Source organism: Papilio machaon, chromosome 23, assembly GCF_912999745.1.
Source record: "Papilio machaon chromosome 23, ilPapMach1.1, whole genome shotgun sequence".
In the NCBI taxonomy this organism is placed as follows: domain Eukaryota; kingdom Metazoa; phylum Arthropoda; class Insecta; order Lepidoptera; family Papilionidae; genus Papilio; species Papilio machaon.
Genome location: NC_060008.1, coordinates 4,378,060 through 4,396,557, shown reverse-complemented (window position 1 = coordinate 4,396,557; position 18,498 = coordinate 4,378,060). Strand labels below are relative to the sequence as shown.

Genomic DNA, 18,498 nt, shown 5'->3' with positions numbered 1-18,498 from the left:
GTCAAATCGATTCAGCCGTTCTTGAGTTATAAATAGTGTAACTAACACGACTTTCTTTTATATATATAGATGTATAAAGTTTAAATTCATTGAAGTCAACACGGTCAATATCGCTATGATTTTTTTCATATAAAAGTAAACTCGCAAGAAGTTGACGGCATTGAACGTCTTAATTGCAAATGATATTCGAATGGAGAGGTCTAAATTGGTCGGGAGCATTCGACCGGGTCCTTATTGCGGCGAGCTAATGAGGCCCTAAATGAATAATGAATTTTCATCAGGCCATATGCAAATCTCTCGACTTATTTATTCAGCGCAGGAAGTGCTCGGTACAGCGACGTTGCGAATGTAACGACTTCTTATATCTGTTTATAGAGTGTTATTTAATAAAAGAAAGCTATTAGTCGAGAAAAAAAATAACTTGCTGTAAATTGACCACACTCAAGTGGGACAAAAAGCTGAACCTTCTGCAATATTTGAATTGGGGAATTGTAAAGGTTAACTATCCTCTTTTTTTTTTCTTTAAATATCTCTTTTTTAATTTAAACACGTAATATAGTCTGACTAGAGGACGGGCACAATTAACACAAACCTGTCACTTGTAGCGGCAACACTGTCTGTCCGTTTAACTTCCAGCACATTCCACAGGTATGCGTTTCACTTTGCTACTATATTTATCACCTACGGCCGAAACAAATACATCTCAGGAATGTACACCCTTGTAACAAGGGTTCTAATGGGGTTCAGAAACTATCGCCTAAACATACCAGAGAATGTGTGCAGTTGCTTTTAACGCGTTCCTTACAATGGTAGAATAATTTGATAAATATTTGTTAGTGATTACGCTCGATTGAACTAGAATAAAGACCTAAAACTTTGATGAGAAGAAGTTTTATTTAGGTATCAAGTGTCTTTTTTAAGTAGGTAACAGTTTTCATTTTAAAATAACTAGAATCTTGTACTAGTAGTTAGGTATAGGGACAGACAATGTACACATTTTAAATTGTGTTTAATTTCTCGACAGAGTCGTATTGATAAAACTGTTTATAACAATATTGGATATTAATTGGGCCAATGTTTGGTTACACTTGCAGTTCATGGTCTAGATTTGTATCTGTTCTAATTCCAGACTCTCGCTTTTGTATTACGAAATGATATCAACATGACTCATGGTAGCACGTGATGTATGGTTTATACTGAGTTTCTAGAGACCGGAATGAACTGAACTAACTGAATGACATCGGGTCGAAGTAATAAAGTAAAATAATAAAGTAGTTGAATGAACGATGAATTTAAAAATTGAGTGGAATTTATAAAATTATTTATGACCAATTAAATTTTATAATTATATAGAGACTTTCACAATATAAACAGTGACGTAACCAAAAAAAATATTATTTTCAGGCAGTATTAAATTGCCTTTGTTCTGAATCTTTGGATCAAGGATAAAAAAATAAACAGATCAAATAGTGTTACACCGGGTCGTTGTCAATGAATTCCTCAATAGAAACAATTTTCTGCGAACGTTCCTATGCAACGCCTATAAAACAGCGAATCGAACAAAACTACAAAAATAAAAATGCTCAGAATACAGCTATGTTCAGGTTTTTTTTTCGTTCACAAAACCCCGGTCGACACAAAAAGTTTAACATTGGCAGGTAGCAACTCTGAACCTTCGACGTTTCGTACTAATTGAATATTTGTGGTGAGAAATATATTTTACGTGGCAAATAATACTTCGATACGGTTTCGTACTATTTTTTTTTTTCTTTATAAATACATTTCATTTTATTATAATCTCTTTAAATTCATGATTTAATGCATTAGTCAAGTTAAACTTTGTTTTATACTTTTAAAAAGGTGCCATTATAAGAAACAACTAACATTTTAAAATATTAAAAATCTGTTCGAAGACCTCAAAACATCTGTATTTCACAAAATTTATGATTTAGTGGTTAGCGAGTTTTTGCAAAACGTACCACTAACGCCATCTATTATACAATTTTGCAATATACGTTCAAGTTATTAGGTAATTGTAGTTTTATCGTAATAGAATTGAGATGTTTAACGCAAATTAGTATTTCTTAAATGAAAGTTTGAAGATTTAATTGCTCATATGAGAAAGCAAACATCGAAGTGATTCAGTGTTCAGACATACCAGCCCGTAGATATGTTCGTAATTTATATTAAAGAAGAACTTAATTAAATTACTATAATTTAACAAAACTGCTAGTAATGTCTAATCTTAAATTTAATTTCAATTTTAAACTGCTATACTTAAGTATTTGAGAGTGGAACTAAGACTTTACATTGATGCATTTTATGTAGGTTCATTTAAAACCGAAGTATCGATAACATAAAATCCTTGTCTAAACACTGATGGTTGTAGTTTCGTATATCTTAGCAGGTATCTGAGAATATCGTAATGGGTTAAAAGGGGAATTTATCGAAACTGCCATCGTAACCGAACGATTTGTGTCAACAGTATCCTTTACAAGTTGACCATCCCTGTACGACCATCAACACCACACGAAAATAAACTTTAACAATAAACAAATAAACCACAATTTTAAATAATTGTTTACAGTGGAACATTTGGTGTATAAAAAATTTGGTCACCCTCATAATGGTTGTCTAAACTAAGGTTTTTTATTCAAAGTTTTTGGTAACTTGAGGATGGATTTGGGTGGTTTTTTTCTACTTAGGGTGGGATGGTTAGCGGTTGAGTGTGGCAGTTGTATGAAATTATAATCGACTTTCTTGTTTTTTTTAGACTTCATTATAGACTGAATGCGGTTTCGAGTTGTTATTTTTCCGTTAATGATTAACATAGTAATGGTGATTACCCACAGATCTTTAGTTCAAAGAAAATTTAGACTAAATTTATAATTTTCTTACTCTCTGACTATAAAACAACTGTGGACCTATTACTCCTTCATCTGTTTTTTATTTATTCGTTGGTTAGTTTATAGGATTTCTGACTTGACAAAAAACAATGGTAAATAGATGTCCCAGTCAGATGACATTAAAAAAGAAAAATACCAACTTTTAACATGATTTTAAAGGTGGATTAAAACATTAACTGTACATTACTAGTGTTGTATTACTTGTACATCACTAGTATTGTATTATCGATACCGCATTCAACAATTAAATCCAACAAAACGAGACGGTAATCACTGGAAATTCGTTTTGCATTCGGATGTGAATTAAGCAATTTACCGACCATTCAAAACGCAGATTCAAAATTCCGCATCCGGCGTTTTTTCGATTTACACGTGCGGTTTTGTCTATTTGAATTGCAATTAATGGCGTTAAATTGAATGTATTCCTGGATTCGGAATGGTGATGTATGTACAAGGGGTATAATAATAATTTTGAAATGCTTCTCCATGCACAAACAGGACCCATTTTACCTGGTGTGATGCACGTAAGAAAGAGACGGAATATGATTATGTTCCAAAAGGGAACAATTCGTATAGTTGGGCTACCTATCTTTGTCGAAGCGAAAAAGCGGCCAAGACCGAGGGCGACGTTACTGACAATGCACGACCGTCTATCTGGTTATATTATTCGACTCAACGCAAACGACGCGGTGTTGCTTACAAATAACAGCAAATCGACGACTCTTAATTTTAGCCGGAGTGGCGTCCAAACGCGGCCGGTGAGGCAACCATGCGCCGCGCATTCTTCATTCTACACCAATCCTGGACAACTTCACGCCAGTCGCGTCCCGACCATCGTCGAGGTCGGACCTGTGTCGCTCGGCGTCGCGCAACGATCGTACAATTCGTACAAAACAGTTATCGAAGTGACTAACGAACTGCAAAGTTGGATCGTACATCTCATAGTGATGGGACAGTGTATAAACGACAGTTCGGGCGTCGTGCGCGTACGATGACCGAAACTTTAACTTGTGGGGATACAGTGAAAAAAGTTACGGTTCGAATGCACTCGTTTTAAAAAAAATAATGTGCTGGTAATAATAGTGATGGCCTGATGGGATCGCAGTGCGACCGACATTGTGTAGTTAGTGATGTATACTGTGATATAATTTATCGGCAAATGCATAGATGATTGCCGTGCTTGTTTGTGATAATATTAGTTTATTAGTTGCCAAAGATTCCTGATGATCTTGTATATTAGTTTGTGTTTCATTTTGGTAGTTTTAGGTAAGTGAAAACTTTGTTATAATGTTGGCAATTTATATGATAATGTTTTGTTGACGACCCTTATTCTGATATCGGAGAGATTTATTGAGAGGAATTAATGAGGCCCATCTACACACGAGTAATTAATAAGATAGGGCCTGAGTGAGCTGATACGGTGCCCGGCGATACTGTCACTATATTGTAAAATACAGCTATTATTCATTTGGTTAAGTTGCTTTTAAAATATCAGGATGATGATAATTTTTTCTTAAATAAAAATACTTAAAGTTTTAATTTCAAAGTTACAACATCATATATTTAAATACGAAGGAAAAGATCAGAAATGTGAAACATTTCAAAATCTGGAATTTCTGTTTATAAAATATTAAATTCATAAAAAGGTTAGTTTAATTTTTTTTTATTGAAATACAGAATTCGCTCTATTCAAATTACTGATTAAGTATAATGTACATTTTTCATATCATCTATTAAGATGTGATGGTGTAAAATAACATAATAATTTGACGATATTTTATTAATAACGTTTATATTAAGTTATAAATAGCTAGAAATCTACATATTCTGAGTGTATGTACGTGGTATATTTAATTAAGCTTCAAGCGTTTCGAGTTCGCTTTGTTAATTATCAGAGATGACAATGTACGATATCGAATTTAAATCATTACTTCTAATTAATTTGTCCCCATCAATTATTCGAATGTAAATTTCAATAAAAAAAAATCTTTGATTTGATGAAACGTTTTAATAATTCTCTTCAAGAAGGTTAGTTTTATGTATTTAATATTACAACAAAATTTTGATTATTTTTGTTAACGTAAAAATCGACGTTTGGTCAACACTAGTTCAGTATTATACTTTGGATGGTTCTCTCGAATGTCCATTAATAAAACTTAAATAAGACTATTAAATATAAAACTTATCGATAATATTTTTTACTTCACTACTATATTCACTTAGTTAAATTTAAATAGAAGCAAATAACGTAACAAATTCTTGTATCAACGGTTAATAAAAAGTCAATAAACATATTATAGTCGGTTCCCGCAATGTTGATCCGCCCGCATACCAACAACCAACTATTAATAATCAAACTATACAATCTCATTCGTTATCTAGTATCAACCATACTCGTTTCCACATCTCCCTTCAACCTCTGTCAATTAGTGATCCATAAAACCCTTTCGTGTTACCGAATTATCTATTTTAATAATATCTCCATTCTATCTTTGTTCCAATGTTTTATGCCGACTCTATTATTCACTCGACACTGGCCCAATCCGCTGAGGGAGAGCCATAATCAAGAAACTGAACTGAACTGACTCTATTATTTTGTTCCTGACATTTGTAGTAGGCAATTGGTGGTAGTCATTGTTGAAATACTTGTATTAATACCGTCGTCCCTTTAAATCTCTTTAAAGGAATAGAGACAACAATATGTGTGTGTTAAAGCAATGGAATTTCACTGTAAAACGTGAATTTTATTGTCACTAATAAAGATGTATTTTTTGTTTTTATTATAGTATTTTAACGAATCATAAAATGTTTTAAAAATCTACGAATCTAAAATTACCTATATCATTTTACGTTCCAGTGATCAACTCTGTATCTCTATTTTGTACCTCAATAAATGTTATCCAAATAAAATATGACATGTTTTTCACCTCAGCTAAATTCAAGGTATTCCGTAAATCTTGACAATGCGAGAAAAGATTTTCTGATAGCTTATTGGACAATAAGTGTATTCGACATTCACTATATTTATTATTTGTTATGAAAAGGTAAGAAATAGGCTCCCAATGACAAGGGTTTTAGGACATTTCTGTTATGAATCGAATATTTTCGAATACTTTTTTTTCATCAATAGAAAGTGTGGTCGTGGTAATGAAATCTATTCGGACGTGACCAAGCCTCACGATTCCTTCGCCTTTTAAAGTTTCCTTTTTATTTTAAAGCAACGAATCGAGATATTTTTCCAGAGTAACATCTTTACTTCCTACTTCAATGTTACGTATTTATTACTGGTATTTGCGGTAAATTTAATTTATTAAGTGATTTTTAAAGTAGAATTTATTTAGTTTAAAGTTAGAGAATGAAACCGAATATGAAATTGATGTATTATGAAGTTTTTTAATTTGTTTTAATAAGTCTTGTCGCGTCGCGTCTAGAGCGTCGGTGGCTGAGGGGTTAAGCACTTGACATGCAATCAGCAGGTCCGGTTTCGAATCCCGCCTCGCGATTCCCGATTTTCATATGTACATTTATCTGACGTTCTTACGGTGAAGAAAAACATCGTGAAGCAACCTGCACATATCTGAGAAGAAATTCAGTGATATGTGTGAAGTCAACCAACCCGCATTTGGCCAGCCTGGTTGATTATTTGCCTAGTCACCCCTAACTTGGGGTAGGCTCCGAGCCCCTCGGTGGGGACGTATAGTGAGCTGATGATGAAGTCTTGTAATCGTCACATGATATTAGTTGTCACCGAAGACTGCGTAGGTGAAGTTAAAAAAAATTAATAGCCTTTATTCCAAACAGAAATCTATCTCACTTCTATCTTAAAAGTTTTGTATTTATAATATTTTTAAGATTATATATAAAAATTATATATTAAAATGTAGGTATGTCTTACAAACGACTATATAAAGAAGATGTGTGGTTGAAACGTGTTTTTTCATATAGTCATTACGTCAGCTCAGAGTCAAACAACCTCAGCTTCCATCCTGTACCTCGCTCCACTCTACAATATTAAAAATATACCCGCGTAACTACATTTTCAATTTACTATTTAATATCATATCTGATCATCCCTTTATGACAAAGCTTCATTCTCATATGTTCAAGTCCTTTTGACTTTAAAGATATGAGAGATTTAGGTTTCGCTTTTATGTTGGATTTTCTCTTTAAAATTTTAGCTTTAAAACACTGGCATACTCAGAGACGTTTAAAAGTTTCTCAACCTAAACATTTACTAAGGGAGCCTTAACGAATGTGCAGCAGTTAAACCTGTAAAAAAGGTAAGGCACATGTATACCTACATCTCTTAGAAATTTATCAAGAAACTAGTCGGTCCGTAACATTTCTCGGCGTTTTAAACGAATTGAATCCTGTTTAATAATTAACTTGGGGCTGTGGATTATTTTTACAAAATGTTGGCATACAAGTTTTCTAGATTACGCACTAAGCAAATGGCTTGAATTGAGAAAGAAAAATCATTACGCAGTTTATCACATTGAAGTTCCTTCAAGAAGCGAGCGTATCACCATTTCAAAGGCCGGCAATGCATCTGCGATCCCTCTGGTATTGCAGATGTCCATGGGCGTCGATGAACACCTTGGTGTTCTCGCTGCTCGTTTGCCCCCTTCTCTTATAAAAAAAGTTTGTGAATCTCTAATGTTATTTGATTAGTTTCAAATGGGATTAAATCTTGTATACATAACGGAAAGTTGTCAACGCGATAGCTTTTTTAAAAATATAAATAATCTTAATTAACAGTTTACTATTTATTAAAATGTGAGCAACACGTTAATTTGTTAGTAAGCAAAATTAATTAATAACACAATGGACTCGAGTAAGGATAAAAGAGAAATAACGAAACGTTCAAAGCAGAATTATTGCTTGCGCTATAAGCCCCCCTTCGGCTACACCTCTTATTGGGGTGTATAATTAATTTTCCAGTAATTAGCTAATTTACCTAACAATGTAAATAAAGAAGCATCTAGAATAAAAAACTCATTACGAGAATAAATTTTTCCCTTCCTTTGTTATATTAAATAAGATTGCAAATGTTTGCAGTCTACAGTATTAGATGAGTAAATGGCTGTACTCAAAATGTGCAAATGCTCGGCCACCTTAGCTCTACAATATTTTATTTTAAACTCTTCTTTAATATCAAAAAGGAAAATATCCGAGAAATTAAATTATTCCTTCGTTAAGTTATCCGTTCCATTATATTTACAATAGTGTAAGAGTTTAATAAAGATTCTCAGATGAACTTTCTCTGTCTTAAGAGAATTCAATAAACATAATTTTATATTATCACAATTTCATTTAATTGGATTAATGTTTACAGCTATATTTGTATCGGTATTAGTAATATAGGGGGCGCGGCAGTGCCCCTACCGAGGCGATCACTAAACGTCTTAAAGCGACATAAAACATATCGCTAATCCTGTCATTATTTTTGACAAAACATAGATGACAATATGTTTTAAACGGAGATTTTGATCTTAGAAACCCACGGTTAGAGCATTTTCATATTATCGTAACTTCTTTTTAAGGTCAGAACTGTCAGATATTAATTTTTCTTAAATTTAAAATATTATACCCTTAGGACCTTAGGATTGATTTAATATTTTATTGACATTTATATATCTACTACTTCAGTAAGTAAACATCTCGGGTATGAAAGTTGTTTTTTTTAACCTGAATTCGTCTAATTAATAATATAATACTTTTCCTACATTTTCCGTATTAATATTATGAGTATTTGCTATAGAACTGCAAACAATTGCCCCTAATTAATTTTTGTACAAAGCTCTTTGAAAGGACCTCGTGTTGTCTCGGCAAATTCTACGTACAAAATAACCTCTGGTTCTCTAGCGAGCCTTTGTCGAAAATGTTGTTAATCTCGTATACAAAGCCTAGTCAAACACAGTTTTGTCCGTTGTCCTTTTATACCTGCGACATGTCATAAACATTTCTATTTCTATGTTGTTTTTTGTTCTCTTTTTTTTTTATCTGTGTTAGTGATGTCTTTATCTCTACTTCTGATCACCCCTTATAGAGTCTTAAGTTGATTATCTAAGTTTAAAGTAATTTTATCTTAATTAATTTTTTTGTCATGATCCCTAGAAGAAAGAAGAAAGGGATAAAAAAAACAAAAGCTATCATATTTAATGGCTTTAATTTTTAAGTTGTACAAAACCTTAACTTATGTCATAGGCTAAAAAGAAATATCAGTTAGCCCCCATTCGCACGGGCGCTTTTTTTAACGAAGAACGAACTAGCGAAGAGCTTTAAATGCATCACTGCAACATATATTTGCCATACATTACACTAGATGCCATTTGAACGCTTTTTAAACGTGCGTTAAAAAATTAAAACTACGTACTCGTATTATCTGAATCGTATTATTCGTTGAAATAAAGACAAATAAGTGCTTTTGTCAGGAACAGAAGCGATCAGTCACAGAAAAGATCCATTAGGTTTTGTCCTAATGGACCTTTTTCAGACGTGGATCTTTCACTTTTACGCTACGACCTTTGACCTTTACAATATTACAGCTGTTGTATGAATTACTATGTATTACATCTCATATTCCATGTCTCAAGACTAATGTCTTGTTGTTGAATTTTCTTCTGTCTTTCGATTTAAAGATATAATGGATTACACTATGCTTTGGTTGTTGTTTATGTTTTCTTAATGATCTTGAATTTTTTTACCTTTTCAGATGTAGAATATCTTGATAGAAAGGGAACTTACAAGCATATATTGAATAATTGTAATATTGCAAAAATAAAATCACTTATAATTTTAAGCAACGTTCCGACTTCTATTTGTTTTTAAAATGATGTCAAGCATGCATGTATCAAAGATTGCTCGCGTGCCTGTGAAAGGTATTTCGTATATCGGAACATATCCTATCAGGATTTTGGCATCGGCTTAAGCGACAACCAGCGCCATCTAGTATCAAATAGAAATATTATAGTCTGAAGTTGATTCTTAGAAGATAAATTTAGCTAATTTTGAAATAAAAAAAATAAATTTTCCCCTTTTTTAATTATTCTAGTTTCCTTAGGTTGTTATGTATTGTTATGTAGCTGATGAAGTAAATAGTGATGTATATTTATATAAGTAGTCAGTCATATTAGCCATTTCAAGTTGTATGTTAGTTGAGGTTACGTTAAAAATAACAAAGACTTTGAAAGACAAAAGGGAAATCGTGTTTGGCAAAACTCCTCGATATAAAGACAATACCTCAACGTCTACGATCAAGGGCACGTAATGTTGATGTTATTTATGTATAAGACAATTTCGTATCTAAGATATTTAATGGAACGTTGGCTTTTGTTTTTGATGTATTTCTTTTGTGTGTGGACGACTGAGGAGAAATCTCGTGTAAATAAAAAAAACATAATAATCATAAAGCGATTAAATACTTTATCTAAAGGTTTTCTCACAGTTATGGGCTATTTTTAATTATTATAAGAGAATACTTAGCAAGCTATGGACTAATTAACTAAATTTCTTCCACATACTTGAACGACTAAGTGCCGTGAAGGTCGTTGAAGGGACCCTTCATTAAGCACGCATTACAACACCGCAATATATAGTAAGACTCGAATATTAACTACGTGAGGATACTACAAAGACGACTGTAAAATAAATTAAAGGTGTCCACGAAAAACGATACTGGCCTATATGACTAATTTTGTAGTAAACTTATTTTCTGCAATTTTATTTTATTTTGTTTTATTTATAAAAAATAAATAAATAACTATCCACTTATTCTGATCTGTTTCTTATTAAACTTTCAATTAGGGTTCTAAGAGGTTACGGTAAACATACAAAGACTAGAAAAAAGCTCGATCCGTCCGCGATGTTTTCTTTCGACTTTACCCGGGTACACCAGGGTGAATAGGGCGTACTCAGAGCCGGATATCCCGGAAACGGTGTGTACGTGCCACGAATTATATCCATGTGTCTGAATGCAAGCGGGGATTCATTTCTGTCGAGTGCCGGCTTGTTTTCATCCCGACATCGTGGCCCCGTAAATTATTTTATCACACCTAGCACTTTTTAGATTTATGATCGCGTCAACATGCTATCTAAACTTTAGAGATTGTCTTTTCATGTAAAAAGCGGATAAGAAAACTCTTATCTAGAAAAAAGAAGAATAGACTAGCAAAGAAGTATAAGAAAAAGAGTAAATAGTTAGAAAGTAAGAGTCAAAAAAAGCCCAAGATAACTCAAAACATAGGTTAAATTACCTACTCCTAACCATTATAGTATTAAAACTTCACAAATGTAGTTTAAATATGTTGCTTAGAATAAACTAAACAAATAAAAAACATTTGGTTTATCTTTGTGGAAATATTTATTCCCATCAAATTGAATCTGAATGCCACTTACAACAACTATCTATCCAAAAACTAACATTTAAAACACGATACAACGCATACCATCGTAACGTAACCAATAAAAACTTGATTTAGAAGAAAAAAAGGGTATTCAATATAGCTCTAATGGTGTAACATTTGTCAGAAAAGAAATAGGAGCTAATAAATTAAGGCGGGAGACACACAATCTAAACAGCCGCTTTCTCAGTATCCCTAACAGGAGTTACGGCTTCCTATAACCAATAGCAGCATGTTTAAACAAGGCCCATCGTAATAACTTTAACATGTGTTAACACAGTGTACACACGACACGGTACCTACGTGGGATCTGTCCTCGCAAACTTATAATGATATGCTCCTACAATAACCACCTAACTTTTGATCGTGGATTTTAAAGATGGTTTTCGGTTAACAGTATATGCTTATAACAATATTATATGCTTTCGTAATTAGGTGATATAAAACTCAAACCAATTTCTTTTGTCTTGCAAAATTGTGGTATTTAATTGTACTATTCTGTAAGGAAAATGAAATGTGGAACTTTTAGGAATAAAAACTATGCAATCAAGCATTTGTTGTACTTGTAACTTGTATAAATGATTTGTTTTGTCTTTTTAAAGTACCTTTCTACGTAACAAAGAAATTTATGGAACAACCAATCATCTACAATAGTTTACAATACAAAATATTCTGAGGACGTCAATCACTAGGTTAAGTGACTTTCTATTCCGTTTTAAAACGTATCGCTTGCACTACGTTATTGGGGGGCTTAGCAGAAGGGGGTATTATACCGAGGGCTGCGGCCCGCAGGGCGCAATCAGCGAAGCGGCCCCTAATAATGATTGATTTACAAAATTAATTTGGGCCGAATAACGGAAAAAGGATACCGGATAAACCGCGCAAATATTAAGGGAGGTTACGACGATAATTGAATAGGTATAAAGCGAATTTATTGTTCCGTTGATTTTATTTTGTTGTTGAATGATGTCTCATTAACTAATATAAAAATAGAATAATGCTTTAAAAATAATGAAATGGATTTTTATGTTTCATGTCATGCAGCCAAGCGATTTCAATTTAATTCGTTTCTTTTAGGTTAAAAAAATCCTGGATGAAGTTGACATTAAGTGAAATAATGAGACGCAATTTGTATAAAACGTTCAATTAGGAAAAATTAGAATTTTTTAATCGCCACAAATAAAAGTTTCTGAAAGTAATAAAATAATTATGAACAAGTTGGTTTAAATGCGAACAAAATTTTGTTTGAGTCAGTTTTCGAGCAGCAATTTTTACAGGCTTCACGATCAGCCGAGTCATATTAAATAAAGAGTGCTGATGAAATTAAACAAAACTAATTACAATTATCTCAGGATCATGTTTTAATAGACACTTCGGTTTTGTTTAAAATTTAGAAGATAAAATGTAACTGATGTTTTGATCGAAGCGTTTTCGGTTTGTGACTGCCGCCGTCACCATGGCAATCCTCTCTATTATAGATTTAGTGCAATCACTATTAAATGACTCCAAATTCAGAGTCATCCACACAGAGTTGAGGGTATTAATCATCATTTGCCCGTTCTTATTCCACTCACGTAGGGTTGGCACACCAGTTTTCGTCCTCCAGATCGATCTAAGTTAAGTCTAAGTCGTCACTCAATACTTGATCATGTCATCTTTCATGCAATCCAATCTCTTCCTATACCAAACAGTGTACATCCACATTTATGATTAGGAATATTTGTTTTTAATCAAATGAGTTTTTATGTCAAATTACCACACTCAGAATCTTTATTTGTTTATTTAAGCGGTTTCTTATTTTATTTTCTACCAATAATTCCATCCTTATACATGAGTCCCACTTAACGATTCTGGGTGTATAAATAATAGAAATAAATTAAATATCAGTAAGCATATGAAACGACGGAAGGCTTAATGTGATAGAGAAATTAGTTGTGCAAGTTATTCAGCTCGGCAGTAAAACTGAGTCTGCGATGGAAACTATAAAACGGCATCACTTATGATGCTTTAAAACTTTTCAACGCTCTTTTATAATATCAATTTTGACGTAAACACTCGCTTTTATTTGTGTTGTTTGATATTATTTATATTATTTGCTTCTAACTGATTTTAAAATATTGATCTTAAAATTTCTCTTATCTATAACACTGATAATTTTATATTTCACACACATTATGTCTTTGCGTTGCTTCTGAGGAAAATTTGTTATGTTTTCAAATTTTTGTCCGTCTGTCGGTTCGCAAGGCCGCATTTGTTCCGGGTAATCTCAGGAAAGGTTGGACCGATTTTGACAGGACTTTGATGGGAATGTAGCTTATGCTCGCGGGAATGTTGTTGGCAACTTTTTTAAATTCTGGGCTGAGTAAGTCGTGAGCTACAACTATTTACTAATAAAGGGTTTTTCAACAAGAACTTTGTTTTTCAATTGGGGCAACACCAACAACATGACAGTTTTGACATTTAGTTTTTTGACCTATTCGTAGAAGATGCTTTGGCAATTGCTACAATGAATTCAATTTGACTCGAAAATCGCATTAAAATAATTTAAATCCATATGTATCCATGGTATAATACCTTTGGTTCGACAAAAAGCCCGAGTATATCTATATTTATCTACTTCTGTATTAGATTAAACGAGGAATATGATATGTTAGTAAAATTTAATGTTGCCGTCTACGGCCTTTGTTCTGACTTAACCATTCAACAAACTATTTAACTATTACAAGTTTAACTCAATGAAACATTGCTATTGTTGTAGGCGTGAATTAACCCTTTGATGTTACTGAACTATTTATAACTGGAAATTATAAAGCCCTTACAAGTAACGCAGTTGAGTCGCTTTTAGTTATTAAACACGTCGATTCAATAGACATTTTCATGTGCTCTTTTTGCCATAATACAATAATGCATCTTTTTGGAACGAAGTTCCTTATCGCGCGTTGTGAAAGGGGGCTAGACGGAAAAAATTCTTACGAAAAGTTGTCACGACACTTTTTGCTATAGTAACCATGGCAACGACGTGACAATATATAACGAAAATTCATAGGAACTTCGTTCCATCCGGGTGTCCCTTGACACCTCTCAAGTTTTTTTATATAAAAAAGATGCATTATTGTATTATTCAAAGTATACATTTAAAAAAAATGTATTCGATTTAATTCGAAAAAAATTACAAAAAATAGCAAAAAGCAAAAGCTATGAAACGATTTGAACTTTGTTATAACTTAATTAGCAGCCCTACTTAAATACTTTATGGGGCGTTTAATTTATGAATACTAAAACTAATAAATTTCAAAGTTAAAGTCGGTAAGTTAGTGGCGCCACAGCCACTTAGTTAAAAAAGGTAAAAAAAAGGCAAAGGTTAGGCGACGTGGCACTTCCTCGCTCCTAAAATAGTTTGGCCGTTGAAACGCGGCTAAGTTATGTTCATCCCGTTGCTTCCGAGAGTTCCCGAGCGGGATTAGAAAGTTGGGAGACGATGTTCAAAAACGGATACTCGGTACGACTCTTGCGGAGTTTGTTATCCAACTTATGATAAATTGCGTCCGGGTTTTTTTTTTTTGGGAATTTCAAATTCTCCGCGGTGCATTGTTAAATATTTGTTTAACTACGTTTTTGTTTGTTTACAGTTTTTAATAGTTGCATTTTAAATAATTCAAATGTAAAAAAATTTAATTACATAAAATTTAATATTTTCTCATGTCTTGGTTTTTCTTCTTTTTTAGAATGGTTTTTAGTTCTATATCAACCAAATTAAACGATGAAACAATCTTAAGGGTTTTTATTCTCAGTAAAAGGATACGGTTCCTCTGATATTGGAGATTCGATGGCGTCGATGAACACCTTGGTGTTCCCGTTGCTCGTTCACCCGCTTCTCTTATATAAAAAAGGACCTCTTTTCATAGAAAAACTAAATTTAATAAGTAAGAAACGTTTCTATATTAAGAATTCTGCAGTCAAGTTCTCTTGTTTCGCTCGTTCATTAAATTTTTGATTAAAAGAAAGAGTTAATTAGAGTTTGTAACTTGAGCAGTTCTCGCGTTGAATTTACATAGAATAAATAAGTAGCTTTCAAAATAATGTTAATTGCAAAACTTCTTGTGTATTAAGAAGGCGTGATAATGGAGGACGGGGCCTTAAACGCCCGCGTTAACCCTTGCTATGTATCTCGCGAGGGATAACACCCCCTAGGGGGTTGAAGGCAGATGAAGAATTTGATGAGAATTACATTGAAATTTTAGAAAGGAATGGACATCGTTTGAAGCTACTAATGTTAAAGATTTTAATTTAACACAGATACGTATAATAATTTTTGAATAGCTAATGAATAAATGAAAAAAAAAACTATCTGAATTTTACTTTAAAATTTACTATGCTTCAAGGTAGCAACTATGCTAATTTGGAATAATTATAATTAATATAGCATTTAATATGCTAATACCTCTCTCATTTTAAACATCAATTTTCACATCTAAACTGCGTATTATTATCTATCGAAAAGCAGTTTGATTTTATAGGAGCTTAAATCCGTTAATAGCTTAATTGCATTGAGCGCCATCTAACGACAAGTGGCGTAAAGTTAACTGATTACGAGTTATAAATATTATAAATTACGCATTTATTAATTTTAAATGCGTGCTATGATTTTATATGGGAATTTTCGTTTGTTTTAAATATTTTAATTAAAGCTTCATTCTTGTTCCTGACATCCTGGTTCGCTTATTATTGCAAAGTCAATGGAAATTTTCTCGTCGTTTATTTTCTAATTTCAAATAACTCTTTGACAGCCGCCCCCATTGTCTATTAGCTTTCTACCTTAATAAAGTTTAGCTTCTTTTGAATAACCTTAGTTAAATTTTATGAATCTTTTTTTATATTTATTTAAAAAAAAAAGAACCTTTACGTAAAGACAAATACAATAATATTTTTATTTTATACTGAAAATAATAAAAAAAAAAAGTTATAAAGGCAATGTAAATTGATGATCTCAAATCTCATCAGGTACCGAGGTATTGTTCTATCGACCTGGTATGTAGTGAGGACCGCAAATTTCCAATAGTTTCGTGCCGATAGAAGCATGCGGTCACTTCTCGCTTCCATTTCCCGAGTCGCAAAACAATAAACCTGCTAAACACAGAAAATATACTCAGATACTAAGAGATAGGGGGATTTAAACAGCATCTATTCTTAAAATCTGAATTATCTTCTACTACAAAAGATTTTTATCATTTCCCTTAGAATATCAAATAAAAGCGAATGAAATAATATGTCAATGAGATCAGTCTGGTGTTAGAAATAATATTTAAGAAAAAAATAACCAAAATGCAGCATAGATATTATCTATGTCACAAAAGTAATTGATGCTCTGACAATGAAACAATGATATCGATCAATGAACGAGAAAAGTTTATTCTTTTATATTATTTTGCAAAAATAAATACGGCCATATTTTGAAGCAGAAACGTGCAGATAATTTTAAAATTATAAAAGAACCGGGGCTCATGTCTTCGACAGCCACTGTATTTTTCCATTAAGATAAATCGTCGAAGCTTTTACGCACTCCACAAGAATATAAGGCAACGCTTCATATAGAAATTATTAACGCTCGTTTCCTGTCGTTTTGCCCAACTTTAAAGGTTCAGCGAGACAGAGTCGCTATTTTTTCCATGAACTAAAACTAACTAACTAACTAGGGTGACGCAGTGACCCAAAGTGGGCCTTGGCCTCCAACAACAAAAGTCTCCACTTTCTCCGATCCCGCGCCGTCGCGACCCAGTCCCGGACCTGTAGCTCCCGAAGATCCCTATCTACCTCATCCATCCAGCGATATCTGGGACGGCCAACTGGACGCCGACCACTCGGTCGTCCCATATATGCGCGTTTGACACCACGAACATCATCCATTCTTTCTAAGTGGCCGAGCCAGCGGAGTCGTTGCGCTTTTATCTCGCCAATGATGTTGGGCTCGGCCACCAGTTTCTCGATCTCAGTATTTTTTCTGATGCGCCACGTTCCATCCTCTTTTTGCACTGGCCCTAAAATTTTCCATGAACTAAAAATTGTAAAATTATTTTCGGGGCGAGGAATGGCGCGACGAGATTTCACAGCAAAAAAAACTTTTCAATTTATAATTCGCCTTAAAGAACTGTCTTCATTTCACCTCAATACCTTTTAGTAAACCCTCACTCCTATTCAGTTGTTTTCTTTACGTGCTATTTTCGTTTCCATTGGCAATATTATCTTTCTGTACTACTTAACAGAATTTCGCCATTAGTGCTATCTGTGTGAATTGCGATCGAGTTTTATCCTTTTCTTAATATAGTATCGATTGTTACGAGTTGCGAATACGTCTTGTGTTGTTTTTTTTCTTTGCTTTAGTTTCAATGTAGGTTTTTCTCGTCTGCCAGCAGCGGAATGGATAATTCTCTCGTTTCTTTATGTACATTTATCTTGTCACAGTTTCAGCTTTCAACGAATCTGGATTTCAACTTGTTTGTGCCCGTGAAATGTATTAAACCAAGATTTAGATCTGAGTTATGGGACATCGTTAAGTTTATTTATTATAGTATATTATGTATAGTTTTTAATGTTCTTTGATGTGATTAAATCAATGTTGTTGCTTCTGATGTAATCAATTCTTCGTCTATATAACTGTTGCGTACTCTTGTTTAAGTAGATTGCTTTCTTTATAGTTTTTTTTTTTTTTTTGGTAATTGATGATGTAATGAACTCTTTGATAGACTCTTAGGATAACTTGATGATGAAGAAGATTCGTTCGTGAGAAATAAAAGATCTGTTTTTTTCTATTAATAAAAAAATGAATGTGAAGCCGTGTTTTACAGTAATACGTGTGGAAAATTTATCCTATAAACGTATGGTATAATCGTGGGAAATTTAGTCACATTGAGGATATAAATATCAATTGAATCTGTATTTAGGAGGTCGTGAAAGGAGCCCAGTGTGCCTCCAGAGTGTCACGTATCGGCAGTATATTCGTGCATGAGGGAGAAAGTTTTTACTAATAATTTATAACCCACTCAGCCTAAAGCAAATGGCTGCCGAATATTTTAAAAGACAGGGCCAAGGTTGCTACAAATTTGCATTCGAGTTTGGAATTTCGGTTTTTATTTATTCAGAGCTGTAAGTTGGGTCGTGAGTGAAATTTTCGATACGGTTTTATGACTTCTTAC

The 18,498-nt window shown here is 33.1% G+C and overlaps 1 protein-coding gene across 2 annotated transcripts in view; it reads left to right on the top strand.

Annotated features, from left to right (window-relative positions):
* Window positions 1–18,498, top strand: part of LOC106716885 — a 322,836-nt gene that overhangs the window by 280,727 nt on the left and 23,611 nt on the right. The window contains exon 1 of one of the 2 annotated variants that reach the window (XM_045683717.1): window positions 3,719–4,172. The exons of the other annotated variant lie outside the window; for it this stretch is intronic. Within the exon in view, the coding sequence (XP_045539673.1) occupies window positions 4,130–4,172 (43 nt within the window). The 5' untranslated portion in view covers window positions 3,719–4,129. Of the gene's footprint in view, window positions 1–3,718; window positions 4,173–18,498 lie in introns of those variants that run through there. 2 annotated transcript variants of the gene reach the window in all.